The 19,400-nt window shown below is 40.3% G+C and overlaps 1 protein-coding gene across 1 annotated transcript in view; it reads right to left on the bottom strand.

The window, feature by feature from the left end:
• The window catches only part of CFAP54 (cilia and flagella associated protein 54), a 177,571-nt gene that overhangs the window by 54,900 nt on the left and 103,271 nt on the right, over positions 1–19,400 (bottom strand). Inside the window, exons 46-56 of the mRNA XM_048500704.1 lie at positions 16,383–16,449; positions 13,792–13,974; positions 12,769–12,855; positions 11,059–11,178; positions 9,783–9,836; positions 9,325–9,541; positions 7,110–7,198; positions 3,840–4,006; positions 1,995–2,082; positions 1,524–1,674; positions 392–549 (exon numbers count right to left, since the gene is read on the bottom strand). Coding sequence (XP_048356661.1) covers positions 392–549; positions 1,524–1,674; positions 1,995–2,082; positions 3,840–4,006; positions 7,110–7,198; positions 9,325–9,541; positions 9,783–9,836; positions 11,059–11,178; positions 12,769–12,855; positions 13,792–13,974; positions 16,383–16,449 — 1,381 coding nt within the window. The remainder of the gene's footprint in view (positions 1–391; positions 550–1,523; positions 1,675–1,994; positions 2,083–3,839; positions 4,007–7,109; positions 7,199–9,324; positions 9,542–9,782; positions 9,837–11,058; positions 11,179–12,768; positions 12,856–13,791; positions 13,975–16,382; positions 16,450–19,400) is intronic.

Genomic DNA, 19,400 nt, shown 5'->3' on the forward strand with positions numbered 1-19,400 from the left:
ACTGAGGTGCTAATTCAACATTAATTTAATAAGGACACAAGAAAAGGTTCAGACAGTGATATCTCTGACCATCACACACAGAGAGACACCATTAGAATAAATCTGATGAGATGAGAAGTATAATTATTTCACCAATCAAGTATGGGGGTTCCAGTTTTATGGGTGCTGAAACTATACTTTGGTTGGTATAGGAAAGGCATCACTCTGGCTCAGGATCACAGTTTTGTGGTATTCTGCCCCATTGCTATAAGGTTATTCCCCATACACACACACAAATTTAATACAAAGAATATCTAAGCTAAGTAGCTAAAATAAAGTTATCAGTTATAACAAAGATAACTTTCTCAGCAATTGCATAAGAAAAAAATGTATTTGTGTTTGGTCTTCAAACCTGTAGGTGAAGCTTAATGTCAGTCACTGGTTGTCTTTCTTGCAGGCCTAGCATGACAGCTTGCATTGTAATTTCAGCAACTATTTCAATATCATTAAATGCCTCAGCTTCCATTTGTACCTCACTGATCAGACATGAGCACTCTGTCAGTTCATTATCTTAAAAAAATAGATTCATATACTTTAATCAATAAAGCATACTCCAAAATGTCAGCATATAAAATTTGCCAATAACAATAATATCATCTATAAAATTTATCACATGCAAATTCCAGCAATATGAGGCACTGACAAAAGTAATAATGATCATGTAAGACTTCCCTTACCAGAGTGAAATTAGGCACAGAAACAGTGCTACTCAGTTATCTAACCAGGATTACATGACTGGGAGTGCCCCCAACTCAGTTTTGACTCTGTCTGCGGTGATCATTGCACCTGTACAAGTATTAGTGCTGAGATTAGCTAGTGTTAAACCAGTCTGCGACTACAGCAGAGGAAGACTTCAAAACTACAGATTGATATCAGGTATAATTAATGGTAACAAGTGTGCTGTTGTATAGTCTGTACTACCAGTTAGCTTAATGATCAATGAATGAAAGGAGCACAGCAATGGTTTTTAGTCTGAAAGTTAAATGGAACCTCCACATTCAGGTAATTAGGTGTTGGGGTCAAAAGTCAGAAATAGCCAAAGTCTTCACACCCTACCTGGTTGCTTCCAGAAGCATCCATGTTACAAATGCAGTGTTAAGGCTAGACAAGACCTTATTTGACCTATCAAGGCAATTGTTATGTTTTTATGATCTGCACCCACATTTGAAGATCTTCACTTATAACCCAACGGCTCATCAGCAGTGTACCAAAACTGAAACTAGGAAATTTCACAGATCACAGATCACACTGTGCCTTTCTTGAGTTTCAGCATAATACTCTTGAGTCTACTATATAGGAAGGTGGTACCACATTTGTTTTTTGTAATATATCTTAATGTAGCACCAGCAAAAAGCAAGCATGATCAAGTAGTACTTCAGTAATAATAACATTTCTGAACAAGGCGATAATCATGTGAAGTTGGTTTACAGTGAGTCACCCCACATTTAGACATTAACACTAGACATTTCTGAATTATATATTACCTGTCATTGTTTCAATTCCTCGTATCTGTGCTGTAATTGCAGTTACTAAAGCCAGACGACACCTCAGCCATAGATGTATATTCATATGTTCCTGTGCTATTACATTATGTAACAGATGGGAACCCTCAGTATAAATGCCATGTTCATTAGGCTGAAAGACATAAGAAAAGTCCCTTGGAAAATAAACAAATGCATCCATTCTTGCTAAACTGACATATTATTTATAAAGAGAACAATGTGAGCATTATATTATTTATGAAGACACTTGTTATGTTTGTAAACCATGTGTAACCATTTATGATACTTATCTATTAATCTGAAACTTGATAAGACACAATATATAAGAAAATTATCAGAAAACGTTTCTTTAACATTGACAGTAACTACAATTTTCAGCACTTTTCTGCTATTTATCTGACATGTTCTATCATAAACTTGTCAGCCAGAAAATTTGTATCAATAAATACATGCCTTCTCTGAATCCTGTGGTAAATCAGACATTTTCTTGAAGACATCTGCATCTCGAAGGAGTTTTATTGTGGAAAAGGCCAAAGCAGCACTGTAATAAACACAAACACAATGGAACAATATTTTCAGTATTTTGTATCTTCATGCAAGTCATTCCAGTACTTCAACTGCTGTTAATAGAGTTTGATTCAATCAGGCAAAAAGGAAATATAAACCACAGATATTTTGATAGTATTTATACACTAACATTTTAAGTATCATATGAAAAAGGGGAAATATGATTAGGTTTTATTTTCATGCTTACAGATATCATAGACATAGATGAAATATTCTAAGTAGATAACCTACTTCAGACCTGTCTGGAAAACTTATTATTTCATCACAGTGAAAAGATGGTAGGATGTGGCATTTTGCTTAGGGTTTCAAATGCTATGTCAAGTAGTTTTAGTAGAAATGATAGAAATTGTGCAAAATTTACAAGGTAATTTATTAGATGTATTTGCTACTGGCATATATCCACCTGAACATGTCCGCATGTCATAAAATGCTGATAGCAATATAATCTGCTTACAGAATGTATAACAAGAGTAACCCCACTAAATATGATACATCAAAAGCATTTAGAGGGGCCCTTACAACATTCCTTGAAACCATAGGTTCAGTGAACTCTTTCTATAGATATGCAATGAGAGAAACTGACAGAATTTCCAAAGGAAATTTGGAAGTCATGTTCCGGAAGCAGGCCCAAATATAGACAAAGCAAACCAAGACTTTCCCTGAAAAATGGAACTTTCCCTGATTTTTTAGTGATTCAAACACCAAACACCGCCTGCCTTTGAACATGGAAGAAAGAAGTGGGGAAGAGGAGGAAAATCCCTGCAAAGGACCAAACAGAAAGACTGACATTTTTCTAGAGAAGATGACATTTTGAGATGCTTCACACACAGTTGTGAATTGTTTCCACTGGGACACTAAAAGCCCAGTTTCCCATATGCTTAAGATAGCCATGTTTTGCTCTCTCCTGATTACATATATGCATGAGTGCTCACAGAAGCAGCACTGGGCTAATGGAAAGTCTTTAAATGGGTCTCACACTTTCATTCAGTCCTCTCTCATGCACTGGTCTGGGTAAGCAAGCAGAGGGCCTAGAAGTTGCTGAGGGTAGCATGAACTGACTTTCAATTCACCTTAGTAGCCCATATTCCTGCCTTCATGTGCGCTCAAGCAAGTGCATAGAGAGAACAGGGCTCTATTAAGCCTATGCAAAGGTCTGCACATGGGCACTGTGACTACCAGTAAGGTTATTCCCTAAAATCTGGTGAAATTATGATACAAGCAAATAGGACATATTTTCGAGTAACATGTTTAGCAGCAAGGATCTAATTGCAAGGCTCGGATTCTAAACATACTTCAAAGCAAACAATATTAAAACATGAGACAACACAGTATACTTGCACAATTTGTACCTGTATTTCCAACTGCCCATGTATAGGATGACAGAATTGTTGCCCTAAACTTGGTTAATTGTAAACCATTGCCCAATTTGGAACAAAGCCAGCTTCTAAACAGTTACTAACTATTAAGCACAATGCAAGTGAGCAATTGCCTTCCCAATCCTCAGTTTTTAAAAATCAAGCACAAACCAAAATGAAAATAGGAAAGCAGCAAGCTTCTTAATATGAAAACTGAGCATCATTTAGCATGTGATTGGTTCCCTCAAAACAGCAAAAACGAGTTGCTTAGATGTAATGGGTTTCTGTGAGTGGTCATCTGTGTGCACATATAGAAACAACCAATCCTATGGAGAGTGTCCACTGAGATTTTCTAGAGTTAAGCTACTTTATTTACCTGAAAGCTGTCTGAAGTCTTTGTTGAGCGATATTTGCAAGATGAAGCTTGGCTTCAATGACAGTCTCTAAGTCTGCTGCTGAACACTGAGAAATCCTGCCATATTGGTTTTGGATGCTTTCAAGAATTAAATTGAGTCTTTCTTCAGCTTCTGCCAATAAAATACCCTAACAGAATAAAAAAATACTGCTGTGTACAATTAATAAAGAATAAAATGTTTTTTAAAGAAAAAGAAAATAGCATATTCTGCTGCAATTCAGCAGTGCAGGCAAGATTCAGTAATGAACAGGAATTTCTAGAAGTATGATATGTAGTGTACAAGAGGTGCTAAATTTGTGTCCAACATGCATAATACAGCTTTGTAAATGGTTGTGCGATATTGTAATTTTGTTCACATCTAAATACTTGTCATTTTTGTATATTTTGTAGGTTTCACAGTTTATACTGCCATACTCTGAACCTACTATTGTTTCTTGTTCTGTTGCAATAATCCTTCATGGATTCTGCAGTATTACTGGGGGCGAGCAGAGGTGCTTTTCTCCAGCAGATGGCTATTTATGGCAGCAGAGGAAAGGGGATACTTACAAGTTTCCCCATCCTATACAGACCTCTACAGAATGCTCAGCACTGTTCCTGGGGCTTCCTGAATTGCAGCCTAATCTCTGGGAGAGTGGATAGAGGAGAGAGGGGAATGTGGAAAGTTATATCCTGAACAATCTTCTGTGTTTTGTCTGGATTTAGCTGCAGACTGAGGGATGACTGCCCGGCTTGTGCTGATAAAGCTTTACCTGGGCATGTCCTTCCCAGTGTTTGGGAGCAGTGGTAAACAGGGGTTGGAGATTCGGATGGTCCGAATCCGGGTTCGGACTGAACCTGCCCTGATTCAGACAGATTCTGACAAGTAGGGTCCAAATCCGAGCCGTCCGAATCCCATCTAACCCGAATCAGATCAGCAGCTGAACCGCGTTTTTATTTTTTGTTTTTTCATGTTTTGGCCTGCAGGGGGGCATTTCTAGACGTATCGGTATTGCTTCAGGGGGTTCAATTCTATGGGACCCAAAAAGGATAGGGTCCATCTCCCACTGCCCCCTGAAGCAAAGTCCCCCAAACATGGATGGTGCCATCCAGAGACTCTCCTGAACATACCCTGAAAGTTTTGTGACTGTACCTTCAGAAATGTGCACCCCGCAGCCCTCCACCAGAAATTCCCTATGACAGGAATGCAACTAAGTCACTGCAGAACAAGGAATCTTGGGCAAATTTCTGGGGGTGCCTGCAGGGGGTGCATTTCTAGACGTATTGGCACCAAACTTTCAGGGTATCATCAGGTGACTGTCCTGATGATACCCCCCAAGTTTGGTGCATTTTGGTTCAGGGGGGCCAAAGTTATGGACCCTCAAAAGGGTAGCCCCTATCTCCTTAGCTCCCATTAGAAAGAAGGACAGTCTCCTGATGATACCCTGAAATTATGGTGCCAATATGTCTAAAAATGCGCCCCCGCAGGCTGAAACATAAAAAACACCAAAAAAAAACACATCCAAAATTCTCGGACGTTCCCACAGATTCAGGGCAGTCCGAATCTGCAAGGTTCGGAATTCGCCCAATCTGAGCCCATTGATCCGAATCTGGTCCAAATCCGGATTGGAACGAAACTGGCTGGTATCAACCAACTCTAGTGGTAACCTCAAACTCCCAAGCCCAAGTCAGGCTGTGATTGGTGAGGGAGGCACAGTCTGGCAAAGGTGGAGATGATGCCACTGAGGTAGGCTCAAGCAGGGACAGTCTAGCCAGAAGGTTAAGTTTTCTGGTAGAATGGGAGGGGAGGTTCACAGCAAGGTGGGGAGGGCTCAGAGACCCAGTAACCTCCTTACTATCCTACCTGGTTGTGAGAAAGAGGCAAGAGTCAGACAAGTGTGGGGCAAGGTCAGGTGTAGGCAACAAAAAGAGGTAATGAAGGTCACAGGCCTTTAGGCCCGGGATTGTCCAAGGCACCAGCTGGACAGAAGGAGTCCCAGGATTGTGTACCAGTGGAGGAGGGGTGGAGACTGCAGAGGTTAAAAGGGAGACTCCTAATGATGGCTGAGGATGATAAGCAGGCTCAGCTCAAGACTGTGAGAGATTATGTCTGTGGAAGGGAGGAATAAGGTGAAGCAACTTCTTCTGCTTGCACTTCTGAGGCCCATGGAGGACACAGAGCTCATAGCAAGATGGTGGAAAGGCAACCGGGCAAGACTGGGCAGTAGGATTCCCAGATCCTTTGGATCTCATTGCATACAACCCACTGAACATATTAAATCAAAACCTCCATCACTGAATATATCTACAATTTTGCTTCAGACCCTGTTTTGGTTATGATCTCATAGGAATTTGCCTCATGTCACTGAAGTGAATTCAAATATATTTCATATTTATCCATGAACAACATTTACAATTTATTGTCAAAGGCTTTCATTTACAATTACTGGAAGTCAAATCACCACAAAGAGAGAGATTATGTCTGTGGAAGAGTCCAAAATAAAAGGCTATTCTTTTTGATTTATGAAAATAATTATTCTGTTAATCATGAACTACAGTTGATTAGTAAGTGTAATCTTATGGGATCATAAGCAATATAAGTTGTGTTAATTTGACCACATAGAACACAGTTGCTGAAAAATAAACTAACAACTATGGACTGAATTACATGAGATTTCATTTTACTCAGGCCAAACCAAGGGGTTCTAGGGTATCCAATAAAGGTACAGTTCCTACAAAAAGTAAGAGCCCTTCGGGGACGGGGCGGGATAGAAATTTAAAGTATAAATAAATAAATAAATAAATAAATAAATCCCAAACTAGGGAAAATCAGCCTTACTGAGCAAAAATACAGTATTTTTGCTATGACTGTAAAAGATAATTAGACATCCTAAAATTTAATTGCTGACAGTCAAGGTTACATTTTCACTTTAATTGCAGAGGGAAGCTGTGTAGCCTGCCAAACAGAAAATCTCTGCGCTCAGCTATGAGCCAACTCAAACCCCTAGCTCTACTAGTCAGGCAGGACTGAACTGGGAGAAAAACAGGTGCCATTTAACTGAGCTGCAGGGTGCCATTTTGAAAAATAATTCTTCACAACCAGGGATGTGAGTCATCCATCACCACAATTTATAAAATATATGATCTAACCAACAAAATGACACTAGCTCTGCATTTTTCCCAGAGAAAAAAGGATTTTTATACATTTACTGAGAAAGTTATTACATATTTTCATATACTGAATTACAGCATTACCTTCAGCATTTCCATAGTTAAGTAATCTTTATTTTTTTCAAGTTCCAAAATAAAGACTGTTTGACTTCGTTTTCCAGTTGGTATATAACCTTTGTAGAAGCAAAGTACATTATTAAATTTGAGACAGTAAAGAAAAAGCAAAGCAGCCTTGAAATGAGCCAACTGAATTCTTTCTCAGCAATTGTTTTTCAGGTATATTTGCTACTTTGCTACTAAGGTGGTATAAGCTATGCTGCCAGCTCAGGACGGGAGACAGACAGATAGAAAAGACCAACACTTTTTGAAGCACTTCCCCCTTTATGCTGTGATTTAGGGTGCTATCATCACACATGCTGAATAATGCACTTTCAATGCCTTTCAGCAATCATTTGCAAGTGGATTTTGCTGTTTCACATAGTGAAATCCAGCTGCAAAGTAGGTTGAAAGTGCCATTGTAGGGAAAGTGCTGACTAGTACCTCTCCAACGTGGGCCAGGATTTGAGGTACACACAAAAACTCAGAGGCAAAAAAAATTGAACAAAATATTTTTAAGGTTTATTGAGTTCAGCACTTGCTCAATAAACAAAATAACAGAAAAAAATAACTAAAGATTAAAATAACAACATAAAACATTGGTAGCATAGCTTTCAAAGCAAACAGCAAGCAAAGTGAGAGAAAAAAGTATTGCTGATAAGAACTGGCTGGCAGAGTCTAACAGCTTCAAAATGCCTAAGATAGCAGGCTGGAAAAAAAGGTTAAGCTCAGACATATAGAGAGGATTGAGAAAGAAAAATGTTCCTTTGAATATTGAAGGACTGTTATACAGAAACTACTGGTCAGGTGGCATTAACAGATCAATCACCCTCTAACCCTAATTAACAAACCAGTTTGGTGCAAAGTTACTGCTGCTATCAGGTGCAAATGAAAGGGGTTATTAAAGTCCTAGCCATGAAGGAAATAAAATAATAAGCTGGGGTGTGACCTTTAGTTAAAACAGCTACAAACAAGTTGGGAGAAAATTAAAGCAAAAAAAGACAATTTCTCCACAGCCATCATATAAGAACTTCTTTCTTGCTAAGGTCTTTTCAAGACGAAGGGCAGAATAACAATATTTCAGTAGGTAGACCTGACCGGAGGCTTTTATCTACCCCATGTTGCACAACTTACTGCATGTAGTAGACCGCTTTAGTAGGATAGATGCCATACAATTAGCATCAGGACACAGAAGTCTTCCAAGCAGCATTACTACTGGTTCACTCCCTTAGTCACCAAGAAGATCAGATTATATGGATTGTATGGATTTAAATTGACTACTGGCCTTTGCTGAGGAGTAGCAGCATCTATCTGAACTTTAAAATGATATTTACAGTAAATTCTAGCAGCTGGAGATTTAAAAGGCTAATTAGTCCAGTGATATGTAACTAGTATAGGACACAGGAATAGTCTAGGTGGAATTCAGAGTTTTTATAACAATTACTAAGAATTTGCTCATTCTCAACCACCACTCTACCCATACATGTATCCTACAATCTGCTGATACTACCTCCCATCTATGACCTTCTGGCAGTAACCCTGGACATCTGGTGTTCCTCATAATCACTTGTTCCCCCTGCCCACCACAAATGACTTAAGTGTGCCACTCCTCCTTGTCATCTCCCCATGTCCCTTTATTCATGATTGCTGCTTTAGACTGTATGTGTTGTGGATCTGTCTGGGTTGCCAACTCTATCAGCTGTCACATTACTGTTAGATAGGACTCTGATTCTTGAAGGGTGTGGGGGATGTTGCAGACACAGCCCCGTGGTCCATGGCCATACCCTTTCCTGCTCCTCAGCTGTGATGTACACAGGGTCCCTGGTCTTGCTGGCTCATTAATGGTCCTGCCTTTCCATCATGACCCTGCCACTGCAACTTTTGACCAGTACAGGACATGGCAGCATGTATGCTGGGGATGCTGACATGGTTGCAGCCTGTGCGGTTTCTGCTTCCCAATCTTTGTTAAAAACCTTCTGGGAGCAGACTAGCAGCTCCATGATGACATCAGCACCCAGCTGCTGAAACGCAAGCAGTCTTTACGATTGTGCTATTAAGCCCTTAACTTTGGCAAGATGCATGCACCCTTCCTAGAAGTGGTAATAGAAATATATTAAGTAAGGTAATGGATTATTTCAGAAATATATTAAACCTCCATGAGTTCAAACAAAAGTTCCTTATAAAGATATTATAGTAACAGTACCTTTTACAAGTGCAGGTGTGGTTTTGCCTCCCCTTCGTAAGGTATCACTGTCCATACAGTATGCTACTTTTGCCACTCTTTTTGGAATGCAATTTATCGTTGCAGAAAGGGAAAGGATGAAATGCATTTTTGCCAATGTTAAGTTATTTATGATTTGTGAATCACACAATGAACTCCAAACGAAATGTAGAGGCCTGTTAAATACATCTTCAATTACCTTTGAAGTTAAAAGGAAATCATGTTGAAGCACATTTACATACTTCTAGTAAAATGTCATTAATTTATTTTAAAGGGAGATACAAAGAATAATGTAAAAGCAAATTCCGGGGTTTGGAAAAGATAAAACAGTACATACCTTCTATTCAAATTCATCAGTTTAAAACTACAGATAAAGCTGAACATGCACAAATTCAGTTTGCTGCTTGGATTAATTCATTTTTATTCAACAGTTCACTTACCTGTAGATTTACACTTGTTAAGAGATGTAATGATGAATCAAATTTTGTATAGGTCTACAATGAAATAAAACATAATAGTGAATATTACATGGCAACAACATTATTTCAAAAGAAGATAGGAAGAATGAAATGCTAATGACATTTGTTCTGCCTTGGACTCCAGTTCACACAATGTCTATTTGAATTTAATGTCTTCATCTATTTGTCTTATATTTTGTTTTTTTTTCTTTATTACCCCACTGAGTCTGAATAGATTTCGAATACCTTTAATGGCATATAAATAGTTTAAGATCAACTTTGCAAGATAATAACAGCCTTTACAACTTCTGACGAGTTAAAATAACACCATTAAAAAATTTAGCCACCGCTTCCAACAGCTCATAGTTGTGCCTTCACTTCCATGCAGGAAGAGGATTATGTGCTTCTTCCTACCTATCTCATAAAAAGGACAATTCAACAGCATATGAGATACTGTTTCCACAGAACCCATGCCACACGGGCATTTCCTTTCTTTATGTGGGATTCCAAGGTGGCGTCCAAGGCTAAAGGAAGAAGGCAGGGCATTACACCTAGCTAAGGTGATTGCTCTACACCACTGGGCCTCAACCAGGAGATAAAGGTACTGGGCTACAATTAATCTATCCACAGGTATTCCCAGAGAGATCGGGGAACAGGTTTTATTAGCTTCCTCTAGCATCTGTTGAAACTCTATCAAAAAGTCTCTTCTTGATAGCCCCATAGACCTCCTGCTCTGTTAACATTAGCAGGTCCTCCAAGAAAATGCCCAACTCATTAAGTTTGGCTTCGATTTTAACCCACCACTGGGTTGTGTGGAGGATGGAGCGTCCCTGGGATGTATAGTCCAGTTCATCTTGATTAAAACAAATCCTGGCCCAAAACTTGAATGTACGGCACCAGGCCAGAGTTTCCAGCTGATGCGGGCCTGTTTCTAAGCACAGGGCCACATAGGGAATAGAATGGGGCAAGCCAAGGATTTTATACAGAAAGTACGACTGGACCCTTTCAACGTCTCTGCTCCATGCCCCTATCCAGATGGGGATCCCATAAAGGATTTGTTGACTCACTTTGGACCCCACTGAGTCCTGATGTAGCAGTTACTTGGTTGGTCATGGTCTCAGAAAAAGGAAAAAAATGTCAAATATTAAAGTAGGGGAGACTATACAGTTCCAGTGCCCTGGAAAAGAATCATGCAAGTCCATTCTAAAAGACGAACTCTCGGTTATATTAGGGTACAGAAGCAAGATAGTATATTTACCTGAAATGGAACAAACTTGTAGCCTGCAGGCACTTTCCAGGGGATTTTGTCTCCAAAATTAAGAATACACAGTTCGTGGTACGCATCAGAGAAAAATCCTAAATCTGTAAGCACTTTTATCTTTTTAAAAAGAAGTAAGTTTCACTTTACACACAATGAAATAATAATGAAATCAAGAACAAAAGAGATAGAAGCAATTCCTCAAAACAAGTACAAAAAGAGAACAGAACAGAAGGCCACGACAAATTGTATTGCCATTATAAAAACAACAATTACAGAATCTATACAACACAGCAAAATTAGGACTCCAGACATATTCTTGTTTTGCATCAGATTCATGATGAAATTTTCAGGGGGGAAAAACTCTCAGCAAGTGGTATAGAAGGCTGGAAATCAGCTGTTTCTCTACAGAAATTTACCATCTATAATATTTAATATATACCACTACTTTTATTCTATCTTCAATCATTTATGGAAACAAAACCATAGTGTTAGTACAAAAATTGTATATTGTCTATATCGTTATGGATATCTTACCCTATATAAATGACTAAGGTCGCAATGACAAACCCTCAGCCAGTAGGCAGACATGAGACTCTCCTGGTTGAGGGTTTGTGGTCATGCTCAAAAGGGGCTGGTGGACAGGCAGCACCAGGCTGCCCTCCTGCTGTGCCTCCTGCCCACTTCCCCATTCCCGCAGCCACCCTGCCCCTACATTACACACAAACCCTGTCCCAGCAAAGAAGTGGAGCCAGACTACCCTCCTGCTAGCCTCCTGCCCATCTCCCCATTCCCCCAGCCACCCTCTCCCTGCCCCACACACCAACCCCAGCTCAGCAGAGAAGCAGCACCAGGCTGCCCTCCTGCACACCTGCTGGCCACATCCCCATTCCCCTAGCCATCCTCCCCTTGCCCCACATACCAACCGTGACTCAGCAGAGAAGCAGCACAAGGCTGTCCTCCTGCCTACCTCCCCATTCCCTCAGCCACCCTCCCTTTGCCCCATGCACCAACCCCAGCCCAGCAAAGCAGCACCTGACTGTCCTACTGCAGCAGCAAGCCTTTATTGGCATAGACAACAGTACAACAATAGTAAAAAACTGATTGACTGTCCTACTGTCAGTTCTGCCTCCACATTCCCCCAGGCCCCCTCCTCCTGCCCCACACACCTACCCGGGCCTCCTGTCCAGGGCCTTGGGCCCTGGACTCTCATTCCAGCCCCAGCAACCCATTTGTGAGGCCTCAAAGACCATGCCACCATGACCCCAGAGTATGTTGGATAGAACTGGCGGGAAAAGCAGACAAGGTGGACAGCCAGAACAACCTGCCACCAGCCTGCCCTGTGCACACTCTCCCCCTGTCCTGCCTAAAGCCCATTTCACTGCAGTTTGAAAAGGGCTTTAATGCTAGTTATATTGTAAATATCATAGATGGTAGATGTCTATGTTTCAGTTTCCACTATCATGGGCATTAGCAATAAAAAAAACTAGGTCCCATGTTGTGCTGTGGAATCTTTTACATAACTTTAAAACAAAGTTTACTGGAATAGAAAAATGCTGAAGCATGCCTCAACTGTAAAACGTGTTTAATTATCAATTTTCTCATTTAACAGACCCATAAAATATACTGAGTAATAGAGATTAGTTTAGTAGCCAATAAAAATTAAATGATTACTGAAAAATTTAAGGTGTTGTTCAAAGGTTATATTACCTTGAGAATCCTTCCTTCAATACATTTAATTGCATTCTGACAAACTTCAGAAACAAAGTATTGATACAGTGAAAAGAGTGGCAAAATCTGTAGAGGAAATGAAAAATTCTGAAAATGTTTGTTCATTTACTTCTAGAGCTATTTATTGTATCTGTACCTTTACTGGTATACAAAAGGCACAAATATTTATGAAAATCAAGGATCAGAAACTACAAGAGAAGAACCTGCAATTAATCAGGGTAACTTTATGAATTAAGAATTCGGCTCACCCTGGCATTTTAAAGGTGGGATTAGGATTGGAGTTCCCTTCAATTCTATTTTATTGCCACCTGATTTTTATTGTGAAGGAACAGTCAATTTAAAACATGGAAGGATTTCATCAGAGGAATTAGAATCAAAGGGTGGGCAGCTCTACAATTTCTACATGCTAAGAGGCTACTACTTCTTTTCACCCTCAGTGCAACTGGCAGCGAGAATTTGTGCTTTCAATACTCCCTCACATTGCTAGAATTACATGACGGTACACAGTGTTCACAAGTTGTCCTGTTCTCTTGGCTAGCTGAAACAAAATGGAGTTTTACTGAACAGGATTTTCTGTATTTTGCTATGCATGTTTCACTGGCATCTGAATTAAATGCTAGACAATTCACCCTGGTGAGTACATAAAGTGACACTATACTGGCACAAAAAGCAGGTGATATCAGGGATTCCACAGTGAACACTGTACTGAACCCTACCAAGACTCCATTAATATGAAAATAGGTATTATTCCATCATCTTTGGAAGCTGGTGATTGAGAGCAATGGAAAAACAGTTTCTTCTCATTCTGAAACCCATGCGCACATGTCAGCAATATGGTCCTGATTTATCTTTTTTGGTTTTTCAAGGAAAGATATGTGATGTGGCATGGCTTATTAACTTAAACCATTTTGCAGACAGGACCCACTAAGCATTGTGCACATTCTTATCTTCATAGCTATTTTCTACATAATACTTTACAATTGATTTATATATAGTACTTACGATGAGATTTTGCTTACAACAATTCAGTTCAAACATAATGAAACTCAGACTCGCAACGACTGATGCAACATCAGCTCTGTAGTTATCCACAAACAGATCAGTGCCAGGAATTAATTCACTGATTTCATACTGAGCAAAGTCACAATCAGCTGCAGGATGTGGCAATGAAGCTCTAAAAAGGGACTGAAAATTACAGAACTTTAATATGCAAATGCTACTTGCACAACAAAAATCTATATATGTTCAAACATTTCATGTTTCACATATGTATGCTTGGTTAATCTAGAAATGTTGACATGGCATGATTTATGTCACAGCTTAGGATAAATGGAATGATGACACTGACTCAGAATATATATGACTGTGCCCTGATTCTCACTTACAGGTTTTATTTTTTACTAGGCAAACAGGAAATCAGACAATGGGAATATATAACTGAATTACAAGCTTTTCAACCACGACACAATTATAAATGAAAGGCTTACAAGAAACATTCCTGTGGGTCTCAATATGGAAAAGGGCCACATAAATAGATCTACAAGTTCAGTCCAACGAAGCAGTTGCTATGTGGTAGGGCGACTGTCTTCTAAATGACTAGAAGTAACCACATTGATGGGATTTCGTCTCCGATGTCTTAGACGTAGCCTTCACTGACTACCTATGTTTAAAGTCTTTGCCAAACTTTATACTATTCAAGACAGATTTGGGCTTGAATGTGAAACTGAAAACTATCCAAAAACCTGAAGCATAGCTAGAAAGTTATTAATTATAAAATGAAACTTATTGGGCACCCATTTTTGTGGTGGCAGAGCACTGTTGGGCTTGGAGGGCTTCTTTTTTAAAGGAACCATCTGAGAGTTCAAGGAAAGGACGTGAATACATTTCTTTTGTGGCTCCTGGGTTGTGCCACTGCTGTTCAGAGAGCATCCACGTGGGTAATATCCCTGTGACAGAGGAAGAACACGGCTCACCCAAAAATCCTCAGTCTAAAGACTGTAAGGTTGAAGATATGAGATCCAACTTGTAGACCCTAGTAAACGTATACATGTATACTGATGCTCCTTGCAAACCTCATTTCAAAGAGACCTTTCCCCAAAGGCTACCATGGTGATAACCCCCTTAACCAAGCAACACGGATCCAGGAAAGCTGAACTTTCCCCTCTGCCCAGAAGGCAGTCCTGCTGCTTCCTTGAATTTAGACAGTTCTTCTATACACTTATTTTCTTTTTAGAGAACACCAACAAAGCTTCCAGCCACAGCTGGTATTCTTATAATTAGAAATACAGGGTTCTTGTAACATCTAGTCTGTGCCAATCTTGTGGTTCTTTGGGACAGAATATTCTAAAGCATACATTTATCTTACTTTTCTCCACAAATGGGGACCCAAAGCAGCATACATTATTCTCCTCTCCTGTGCTTTATCCTCACAACAACCCTTTGAGGTAAGATTGGCTAAGAATGTATAAAGGGCTCAAGGTCACTTAGTGAGCTTTCACAGCAGAGTTGTCTGTCAGATCTTAACCACTACAACACATTGACTACCATTGAGTTGCTGCTGTTGAATAGTAGCAGGCAGCTAGGCCTGGATGAGTCATGCAAATCACATGGTAGCAAGTCACCTGGTGGTTACTGGTGGGCCTGGCCCTGGTGAGTCCTCCCTCAAAGGCCAAAACAGCCCTGGTAAATGGCTGTGCCCTTCCCACTGCCTTTTACTGAAGAAATCAAGGCTTGAAGGCTGGAGATATTTTTGTTTTTGTCTTCAGGGCATTTGTTTTGTGCTACTTCTATTATTGTGCAGGTGCTACTTCTATTTTTTGTGTGTGGGAATTACCTTCTATTTTGGGGGGGAATTATCCCTCCCCCCACCAAACATGGAGAGTTTTTGTTTCATTTTAAAATTTTCTGCAAACCAGGGGTGTTTTACAGGTTTGTTTAAAATCATCTCTTATTGTATCAGCAGAACCTCTACGGCAAGCAGAATGCTTCTTGCTGTAGTGGAAAGGAGGCAAAGTATCCAACCCTTACTATTTTGAACTCCCAGTTACAGATACTGAAATGCCATGGCCCTGGATCCAATGAGAGCAGTGTCCATGCAGAAGCTGGCTTTCATCCTCAAATATGTTTCTGCATTAGAATTTACCAACATAAAAGGAACAGAAATGTCAATCAGGTGTTCCACATTGTCAGCTTTCAAAGGACAGTTTACCTGTTCATGGGGACGGAGAATGATTCCAAGTTTCTTTTCTCTCTAACAGATGACTGGCACTACCAACGCTGGCAGTAGCATCTGTTCCTGCTCCTGGGGATATCTGGAGCAGAGCTATAGCATTAACGGCCAGAGCTCCAGCAAACTACACCCAGCTATTTAGCTACATGTTCTTCAACAGGGAAGTGCTTCACTGCTATTTCATAACAAATAATTTTTATACATTGATCATGAACATTTCTAAACATATTATCAATCTGTGTGTCAATCGGTCTCTTGCAGTACAATCTTTCCTTTGATTAATAGTTTACATACCGCTGCAGGTAAAAATATTGAAAATAATGTTTCTAATTACTAAGGTCTAAAATTAAAATATATTGATTACCTTGAAGAGCAGAGCAGATAAAATGCAAGCTTTGGTCCTTAATTTTATATCATGTAACAAGATGTGCCTAAGTGCAGAATATAAGCAAAAGATTAAAAATGGCTGTTTTAACCTAACTGGTGTTAACATTCTTTTAGCTTGAAAAAGAAAATCATTCCTTCTCCATTCCAACAAGATAATTACATCATAATGATCTCTCAGTACACATTTCTCCATACACATTGAGGCAGCGGAATAATATTCCCCACCCCACACACAACTTAGTAACTTTTTAGGCAAGAGTCTTCTATGGGGGCACACATGGACTGTACATGTGCAGGCCAGCCTCAGAGATTAATGTTCTAAAGCTTCTAGAAGATTCAGCATTCAGATATGCTCTGCCTCCTCTCCACCTACAGCTGGAATCGGGGTTTTTCCCACATAAATGGTCATGTGATGGAAGTGAGGCCAGCATTCCTCCCTTCACTACAATGAAACAGACAGATTCCATTAATATAGCTCCAGGAAGCCCACAGCAGGTAAAGGAGAGATGGACGTGTGCCTGCACTGAAGACAGTCCATGAACAGTTATAGGCAAGTGCAACCTTGTTTTTATCTTCATGTCTTCTGTGAAGTCCCTTAAGGGAGAATAGCAAGCTCACTTACTGAGTAGGCAGGTGTAGGTTATCCATTGGAAAAAAATATTGTAAAACTGCTCTCCAACAGCCACTTCATTTCTGGAATCCAAATTGATGGAATAGTCGCAGTCGTGGCGAACCTTTGGCACTCCAGATGTTATGGACAATTGGCCATGCTGGCAGGGGCTGATGGGAATTGTAGTCCATAACATCTCGAGTGCCAAAGGTTCGCCACCACGGGAATAGTGCTTCACAAACCTGGAAGGTGGCAACCAAGTCACTTGCTCTATAGACATCTCATAGATTGATCCTGGAGCAGAAAGCAGTGGATGATATTTGGAGTCAGTATTGAGTGGCAAAGGACACTCGACCTTTTTATAAGCCAGTTTCACTATGGTTACCACCCATCTAGAGAGGGTCAGTGTCAAGACTGTCTTTCTCTTCTTCTGACCTCTAAAATATATGAAGAGATTATCGTTCTATCTAAAAGTCATTGTAGGTAGCAAATAAAGCAGTAATGTTCTTCTAACAACTAACCTTTGCAGTTTGTTCAGACAATATTTGAGGATATGGAAAGAACACTGGCTGGATTATAAACAAACAAATTAAATAAATATTTTGCTATGTGTGGAATTTAGAGACTATCTTGGGGAGAAACTTCATACTAGGGCATAAGATTTCTTTGTTCCAGTGGAATTTGGTAAGGGAGGAGGGATCATGGTGTAAAGCACACAGTTTTTCCACCCTGTGTCCCAAAATTATGGCTACCAAAAATGCAGTCTTGAATGACGAAGACAAATCACATGATGCTAACGGTTCAAATTGTTTGTACACAAATTGGAATAAAACTAAAGATAAACTCTATTGAGGTACCAAACAAAACTAAAGATAATCTCTATTGAGGAGGGTAGAAATTATAAGGCCCCTTAAAAACTTCTTTGGGTGTATTGTTGAAGGGTTTCATGGCCAGATTCAACTGGTTGTTGTGGGTTTTCCTGGCTGTGTGGGAGGAGGTATGGTTGTATTGAGGCTGGAGACTGCTTGTTGCATCTTTGATACAAAGCAAAGATCACACCTTACCATTCTGGAAAGCTGTGAGATAGATCCCATGAGGCATGCACATTGATGGGTAAAAGTTCCATGGTCCTTGGGGGTACCAGAGGGGCATGATAAGGAATCCTGGGCCAGTTGGTAAGATGGTGCCCTAAAACCTCAGCAGTCCAATACTGCAGAAACTGATGAGGAAACTTCCATGACATCATTATCTGACAACCAGAAATCAACTAGACCCAGCAAAGGCAACAGTGTTGATGGTTGATCATTCAGATCCCCTCCATTATTTGGAGAGGAGTTTTGACATTGAGGTGTTGGGTTTACAGTATCAGAGTGGTGGAGGAGTTTGGCACCAAGGCAGCATCAGCTTTGGCACTGAGATGTGATATATCGCTGATGTCAAGCTGATGTCAAGGTGATGGTGTGCTTTAGTACTAAGCTGCAGACAGAGTATGGTGTTGAGGGGAAGTCACCGGGCAGCATTAAGGAGGGTGACAGCCATCCTTGAGGAAATTTTGGGGATTGAGCCAACCACAGGATAACACACTTTGACTTTCTGGTGAGAAGCTTTGAGGCAGGCTTCTGGGTTGATGGGATCCTATTAGCAAGGAGAACAATGGAGAAGCTGGGACAGACTCCACCGAAGGTGCACAAGCCCTTTTTTGCAGTTTTTAAACTTGTTTCTCAGGTGCCACTAAGGATTTCTCCCATAGGGCCACTTTTAAATAACCCACTCAGCAAGCTGTAGAATTGTGCCCTTCCCCTAGATCCGTGGTGGCGAACCTTTGGCACTCCAGATGTTATGGACTACAATTCCCATCAGCCCCTTCCAGCATGGCCAATTGGGTTCACCACCACTACCCTAGATAGATTAATCATTCAGAGTCCTTGTTGTTTTGAGCCATTTTTGTACCACACTTTTGGCATTTCTTAAACAAGGCCATAATTCCTCCTCTCTTGCCACAGAATACCTCTGAGATGAAGAAAAGCTATTGAATACATCTCCTCTCTGCAGTAGTAAAGACAGAACTGACGGACAAGAGCACTCCCCACCTCAGTCACATGGCTATTTAGGTGGGAAGGGCTCTGTTTTTGGATTGAAATGGAAGGCAGGGGGAGGTGTCTTGAATACTGAATATTCTAGAAGCTTTAAAAATCAATCTTCATGGCTGACCTGTGCCTGAGCAGACTCATGTGGAACTACACCAAAGACATGAAGATGAAGAGGAGAGACCAGGTATATGGCAGGAACAGGAGCATCCCTTCACTTCTCCAGCCAGCACTTTGTTGCAAGAAGCAGATCACAGTGTAGTCCTAAGCAGAATTAGACCCTTTTCAATATCTTGAA

This window comes from Sphaerodactylus townsendi, linkage group LG06 (genome assembly GCF_021028975.2).
Source record: "Sphaerodactylus townsendi isolate TG3544 linkage group LG06, MPM_Stown_v2.3, whole genome shotgun sequence".
NCBI lineage: Eukaryota > Metazoa > Chordata > Lepidosauria > Squamata > Sphaerodactylidae > Sphaerodactylus > Sphaerodactylus townsendi.